At 34.6% G+C, this 7,036-nt stretch overlaps 1 protein-coding gene across 5 annotated transcripts; it reads left to right on the top strand.

Moving 5' to 3' along the window:
- The first annotated feature begins 637 nt into the window (after positions 1-637).
- Positions 638-6,810, top strand: LOC145486236 (uncharacterized). 5 transcript variants are annotated; one of them, XM_081464857.1, is made up of 6 exons: positions 638-742; positions 3,698-3,736; positions 4,910-4,963; positions 5,751-5,825; positions 6,017-6,070; positions 6,737-6,810. In XM_081464857.1, the coding sequence occupies exons 1-6, from the start codon at positions 657-659 to the stop codon at positions 6,789-6,791; spliced, it is 363 nt and encodes a 120-aa protein (XP_081320983.1). In that variant the 5' UTR covers positions 638-656; the 3' UTR covers positions 6,792-6,810. The 5 variants fall into 5 exon arrangements, 3 of the variants coding, with proteins under 3 accessions (XP_081320983.1, XP_081320984.1, XP_081320985.1); XR_014049256.1 differs by lacking the exons at positions 6,017-6,070; positions 6,737-6,810 and adding an exon at positions 5,155-5,650 and having other exon boundaries at positions 5,772-5,835; XM_081464858.1 differs by lacking the exons at positions 638-742; positions 3,698-3,736 and adding an exon at positions 5,559-5,650 and having other exon boundaries at positions 3,913-4,963; positions 5,772-5,825.
- Positions 6,811-7,036: the final 226 nt, after the last annotated feature.

Below are 7,036 nucleotides of genomic sequence, written 5' to 3'. Positions count from 1 at the left end.
CCCTTTACCAGATCGCGAAAACCGAAAGATGTGGAAATTGTTGGAGCAGAAATCTAACTTAAAGATTATGTACTGGTACGCATTAAATATCTCTAGAATGTTGACAGACTGTGTCGAGGACGCGTGCATCGCGATGTGTGAAAATGCTAAAGCTTTAACTTAAAATTCATGTTTGGATGAAAAGGAATAGATCGCAGCATCTATGAAATTAGCGTGTTCTACGGTTTTCGTTTGTTTTAATCATTCTACAAGCTTTAGTAATGACGATTTCTCTTCACTTAAGAATTCGACCAAGGAGGCGAGACTGCTAAGAAATGACATACTAAGTTTAAAATTAGGATGTCACAATTAATCGTCCAGATTTACAAACTTTCACATGCTACATTAAGAACAAAAGGAAGATTTGTGAAAGTCAAGCACGATCTCCTTCACATTGTCTTAAAATACAGGTAAATCAGAGCAAAACATAACCACTATTAAACCTTTCTCACTGGAATCTACGCGAAAAGATGGAGTGACGTCGTGTTGAGCGTGGGGCAATGCACTTTGGTAAAAAGTAACGCAGTGCACCCTGGTTAAATGCAATGCATTCTGGTAAAAAGCGATGAATCCGAGAATTCGTGCTCCCTTCCAAATATTCTTCTTAAATCCTGATTATGTTGCTGCTCGTTCGCTACGCTCGCTCCGCAGCAAATAGCTTTGCTGTGTGTAGAGTGTTAACCATGGATGTTGTTATCGAAAGGTGAGTTGTTAGTGTGCAGTTTCTAAAATATTGTGCAGTTTTCATTAGGGCGAACAGGACATATATTGCATGATGGAAAATAGCTGAATTGATTGTTATGAGCTAGTACAAGTAGTGTGGAAAGCGTCAGCAATTATTTCAGATCGCGATGAAAGTCGATTGATAATCACACTGCGCGATGCTCACCGGTAAACCGCTTTTAGCCGGTTTCAGTTAGATTTCAATGAAATCAAATAAGTAGAGCGGACTTACAAAAAGGGTAACAATGCCGATGATCTAAACAGTACAATGACAAAGTATTACGCGAAGGAGCGCTCGATTTGTTGAGATGATAAATAAAGGCTGCACTGAACAGGGATTTCTTCACAGAAAACGTGTTGTAGTTATAAGCGGTACTGATGAGCATTTTGTAACAGAAGTTGTAGGTTTTTTCAGGGATGATCAGTATTGCATGTTTGTATCGATTTGTAATAATGCACTTAACTTTGAATCGAAGACGCAAATTGTGATATGACATCATGAATAAATAAATAAATAAATAGTGTCTTTATTGTTCAAAATCGGGGCGCCCCGAAACATGTGATGTGGCAACGCGTGTTTCGGGGCGCAAGTGAGTTCAAAGTACGGAACTTGATATAGTGCACGGGTCATTTTGCAATTTATGTGCGTTGGCTGCTGGGCTGGCCTTACACAGTGCTGACGAGCCCCAAGAAGGGCGAAACAGCTGTCCACTGTTGCGATCCTGCTTTATCGGTTCTTGTCATGTTGGTGTCTCGAAACATTTTTCACGTAGTATCAGCCTTGCAGTCTATTGCTTGTCTTCATACATTTTTTTTTTGGCTAATCAGATCTCTTGTAGATCCTACGTTGGCAGCGTTTATCGTATGCGGTCCCTTGCAGTTTATGGTTTCTCATTACTGTACTAGTCTGTTGTTACTGTACTGAATGTGCTACATTAGCAAATTATGGATCTTTAGGAACATGCTATTTTCAAGAAAGTATGGGGTAAGGGGTGGAATGCAACAAACAAAACTTAAAAGTATAATTTTCTCAATCTTTGTTCTGTTTTTGTATGCCATTTATCGTTTTCTTTTATAAGTGTAAGAATTGGCGGGAAAAATTCAGGTCACGTGACCCTCGTGACCCCTAGAAAAATACAAGAACTTTCAGGTATATGGACAGTAAGAGTTAAGGTGTACTAGAGCTGTATTATGCTGTATTATGCTGTTATTCAAAATGTGGAAGCAGTCCATGGAACTAAACCATTAAACTTCCTATAAGATTGGATGGATGCTCCACCCAACTAGTATTGTTTTTTTCAGACTCTGGCGGATGGGGTTGGTAAAAAATGCGGACCCCTTAATCTGGACCCCGTTCTGGCCCTCCTTATTTTTTCTTACCGAAAATACCGGCTCTATTTAGTCAGTGGGCAGAATGTGAAGAAACAGTGAATTCACGCAGTGTTGTGAGTGATATTATGGAATAATGAGAAGTTTGCCTATTATTTCATTTATGATCAAACAAAAAGTCTCCAACAGTGTTCACGGATTCATTCATTGATCTGCATGTCTTGTTACTTTAACGAATTGCCACTTCCCTTTGATATACACTTCTGTGCTTTGCGGAGGTCGATAAAAATTTTTCATTGTAAGCTGAACGAGCGCTTCCTGTTAAGGTTATGGTTGAGGCATCAATTAATTCCTTGCAAACTTCACTGATATGGTATATCAGAAGGATATTAGGAAAAAGTGGAAATAAGCCGTGGTAATAAAACTGTATGGAACTGTATTTACAATTCACAATTTTAAGTAGAAGATTATGCACTTGATTGAGCCGGTCTAGGTTCAAGGAAATGCGGACTATAGCTGCCACTAACTTTTTCCGGTAATCTCGTTAATGGTAATTGATAACTTAGAAGTAAGTTGGTGACTGGTAACCCTATTTGTCAACGTTTTGTTAACTTAAAAGCTAATGTTTAAACAATTGTCAATTGAGTTTAGGGGTCGTACATGGCTATCCGAACAACCCCTCGATACTTCCAATGTTTGCGCTGTCTGCGCTGATGGTACAAAGAAAGAATTTCGTTTATGAGAAGTTTTGGTTTTTTCAGCAGAGAAAGAAAAATGATCTTCAGATAAAAATGTTTGGTCTGTGGGATATTGCTAACTATGCTAAAAGTGTTGCACAGAAATACTAAACGCGATAGAGTGCTGTTAAAGTAAAGTCCTAGTAGCGGGTGTCTAGAAAAGGCGAATAGCGAATAGCGAATAGTTTCGAATACCGAACAGCGAATAGTCTCGAATAGCGAATAGTGCGAATAATTGCGAGCAGTCTCTAATAGTAGTGTATTGTGGATAATAGTGGCAAATATTGGCATATAGTAACAAATAGGGTACCCAGTATCTCGCTGCTAACCTTGTAGCGACTTAGGATGGGTTTTTTCAGCCAAAAAGCACAGATGCTTATAAGGACAGGTGTTTCTAAACGTAATTTCTTCTGTTTTCACCGCTGCAAAAGTGTAAATACGTTTTTGTTACGTTATCTTTGTGTTTTCTGTTTTGTTAATGTCTGCGATGGCCAGCCTACTAGCCTGAGTCCGGAGAAGAAAAGGTAATAAACTCACTGAGATTCTGTTGCTTATCTGGATAATTAATTAACGGTGGATATTAGATCTAAAGCGGTAACTGTTGAGGACTATTCGTCAGTATTTGCTACTTTTCGCGACTGTTCGCCACTATTCGCACTATTTGAGACTATTGGTACTATTCGGAACTATTCGCTATTCGCTACTATATTCGCTTTGCTATTTGGGTTTTCAAGACACCCTTTGAGTAGGCGTTTACAAAAAGGACTCCAGTTAGCAGAATAAAGGGAAAGGGATACTAGGCGATGAGTAACTAATTTATAATTAATAACTAAGTGCAACGGGGAACTAAAGCAAACATTCCTTTTCAGGATGGAGAGTTTGACTTTACAAGAAGACCAGGTGGAGGAGTAAGTGGTAATTCTTGTTAACAATGATGAACGTGACCTGGCAAACTAACCTTAAGAAAAGGCCAAAAAGATGTGATTCTGCACAGGGTGAAATAGAACGGAAACATAGAACAGAAAATCAAAAGTGCTTGTATTCATTTCAATTTATTGAGAAACGTTTTCTTAATACTGTTTCAATGAAATAAAAAACACTCTAGTAAAAGCAAGGGATTAATGTTTTGTAGAAGTACTAAGTGTAGCACTATATTACAACCAGCAAAGGGCAAGAACAGTACATGTTAGTTATCTACAATTAGGGGATGAGTAACTAAATAACAAATTTTTAATTGCAAAATAATAAATTCTGATCGATAGTAAAGTTTCTTGTGACTAGCAGTACTATAAACTCAGAACTGTAAGAAAATTAACTTTACTTTGAATTTGTGTTTTAGATTACATCTAACACAAGGTGTTACGAGGTAATTAAACATTAAAACACTAACTATTGATAGTTACCAATAAAATAATTCAACAACCATGAAGTAGCTTTAAGCTCAAGTCTAATATTTTCCATGAGTACATTTTGTAAAAAAAAAAATATATATCAAAGTAACAAAATTAAGCACTACATCTAAACTGTCATATTTGACAAAAATAATTATTGGCTACATTTCAGGCATTTCAAACAGTCAGAACAGTAATAGACATAGAATACATTACTGTGCACTTGCCATAAGTTGACAAATTAACTATTCTCAACTCCACCACACAAACACAGATGAAATTATATCAAAAGGACTAGATGTGAAAATAACGTCTGCAAAATTAACTTACTTCATTAATGAAATATTTTAACTTCTATGTATTTTCCAAAACTGCAAAGTTCTAAATATATACCATTTACCATATGCTAAGTAGATGCAACAATTAATAGTGGCTTACTGACACTTACAGCTAAATGATGTCAACATTTATTTTTTAGATAACATCATAGCGGCCGACTACACATGGGCCAAAAATCATGTAATCAATATCACTAACATATTTGATTCTATGGAACCCTTGTGGAAAATGGTAAATATTAAAAAACTTTTTAGTAAATACTTTCAATGTAATCATTTTCTTTTTTCTATACCATGCCATACCCAAATAATCATCACTTTTAATTAACAGTTTGATGCTGTTATACAACAGACTTCAACAGATGATCCTGTACAGAATAAAATTATATCTGGAGAATGCAAAAAGGTAAGAACATTAATTTGTTTAATTCAATCCATTTACTTCAAGAATTAGATACATGTACATATCAATTCAAAATGAAAAACACTGCACATTACATATTTTATATTTTTCAATATCAAACAGTATTGATACATTAGTTTAGCATATATCAGCTCTCTAGTAAACATGCACTATATTTTATCTATTATCTATAGGCCATTAAGAAACTCTATGAAAAGATCAAAAACCACCATCTCTACTGGGACATCTAAACTGTCATATTTGACAAAAATAATTATTGGCTACATTTCAGGCATTTCAAACAGTCAGAACAGTAATAGACATAGAATACATTACTGTGCACTTGCCATAAGTTGACAAATTAACTATTCTCAACTCCACCACACAAACACAGATGAAATTATATCAAAAGGACTAGATGTGAAAATAACGTCTGCAAAATTAACTTACTTCATTAATGAAATATTTTAACTTCTATGTATTTTCCAAAACTGCAAAGTTCTAAATATATACCATTTACCATATGCTAAGTAGATGCAACAATTAATAGTGGCTTACTGACACTTACAGCTAAATGATGTCAACATTTATTTTTTAGATAACATCATAGCGGCCGACTACACGTGGGCCAAAAATCATGCAATCAATATCACTAACATATTTGATTCTATGGAACCCTTGTGGAAAATGGTAAATATTAAAAAAACTTTTTAGTAAATACTTTCAATGTAATCATTTTCTTTTTTCTATACCATGCCATACCCAAATAATCATCACTTTTAATTAACAGTTTGATGCTGTTATACAACAGACTTCAACAGATGATCCTGTACAGAATAAAATTATATCTGGAGAATGCAAAAAGGTAAGAACATTAATTTGTTTAATTCAATCCATTTACTTCAAGAATTAGATACATGTACATATCAACTCAAAATGAAAAACACTGCACATTACATATTTTATATTTTTCAATATCAAACAATATTGATACATAAGTTTAGCATATATCAGCTCTCTAGTAAACATGCACTATATTTTATCTATTATCTATAGGCCATTAAGAAACTCTATGAAAAGATCAAAAACCACCATCTGTACTGGGACAAGGTAAATGTACTAGTATATTAGATTGAATTATCTTTTTTCATAACTATGATGCTTTTAAGGACAATGCCTACTTTCGTTAGTACGCACATGTTCTGCACATCAGGCAAGGTATGGTTTAAGCACCACGCATACGCTAGGGTGAACAGTGAAGCAATCAACTATGCTACCTAGTACACGACTAAATTGAAAGCAAAATTTTCCTACTGTGACCAGATCAAGTTTAATGAACTTGTACTTAAACCAGGGATTCCAAAATAGTAGCATATCACTATTAAAGCTGACTTGCTGTTATCTGTTGAAAATTATCCTAAAATTCAACTGTAAACATGTACCTGCAGATGGCATAGTGTGCATGCAAAACGAGTGCGAGATATGCAATTGTTTTACCTAGTGGGGAGGTGACAGGAAAAAATGTAATGGGCACCGTAAAGTTTTAAAAAAAGATCAGTAACAATCGCTGCTGATGGTAACAAAGAAGATGGCAAACAAGAAATGCTAATAAATATAATAATTTGATTTTTGAATTCAACAGACTTTACAAAAAAATGGCATCTTTAAGATCTCATCTGCAACTAAAATTTATACCATTTTGTTCGTTCAGTATAAAACCCTGTACTACTATTTGAGTTTGAACAAACCGTAATGTAACTTCTTTTCACTTCTTAGGCAGCTGCTACATATACAAGTGAAAGCGACACCATCTAACGGTCAAAAAAAGTGATGGCTGAAAAAAATAGCACTTTACTTCTAATACTTTCATTTTTAACTAACTTCCTAAACTACAGTTGAAATTAAATGTACAGTTTTTTCTTGTGATTAATGCAATAACTTACATTACATTACATACAAAAATTACCTAATACTTACAATGTTAACATAACTTACAATTTAACTATACTAACAAAACTTACAATGCTAACATTATTTACAATTTAGTTGTTCCTAACATTATTTACAATAATTATT

Source organism: Orbicella franksi, chromosome 5 (genome assembly GCF_964199315.1).
Source record: "Orbicella franksi chromosome 5, jaOrbFran1.1, whole genome shotgun sequence".
Classification (NCBI taxonomy): Eukaryota; Metazoa; Cnidaria; class Anthozoa; order Scleractinia; family Merulinidae; genus Orbicella; species Orbicella franksi.
The sequence above is the reverse complement of the archived record's forward strand: the minus strand, read 5'-3'. Positions and strand labels throughout refer to the sequence as shown.

Coding starts and splice junctions, on each gene's coding strand:
- LOC145486236 (XM_081464857.1), top strand. CDS start 657: ATGTTGCTGCTCGTTCGCTACGCTCGCTCCGCAGCAAATAGCTTTGCT. Junction 3,737..4,909: donor CAAGAAGACCAGGTGGAGGA/GTAAGTGGTAAT, acceptor GTTATACAACAG/ACTTCAACAGATGATCCTGT. Junction 6,071..6,736: donor ACCATCTGTACTGGGACAAG/GTAAATGTACTA, acceptor TTCACTTCTTAG/GCAGCTGCTACATATACAAG.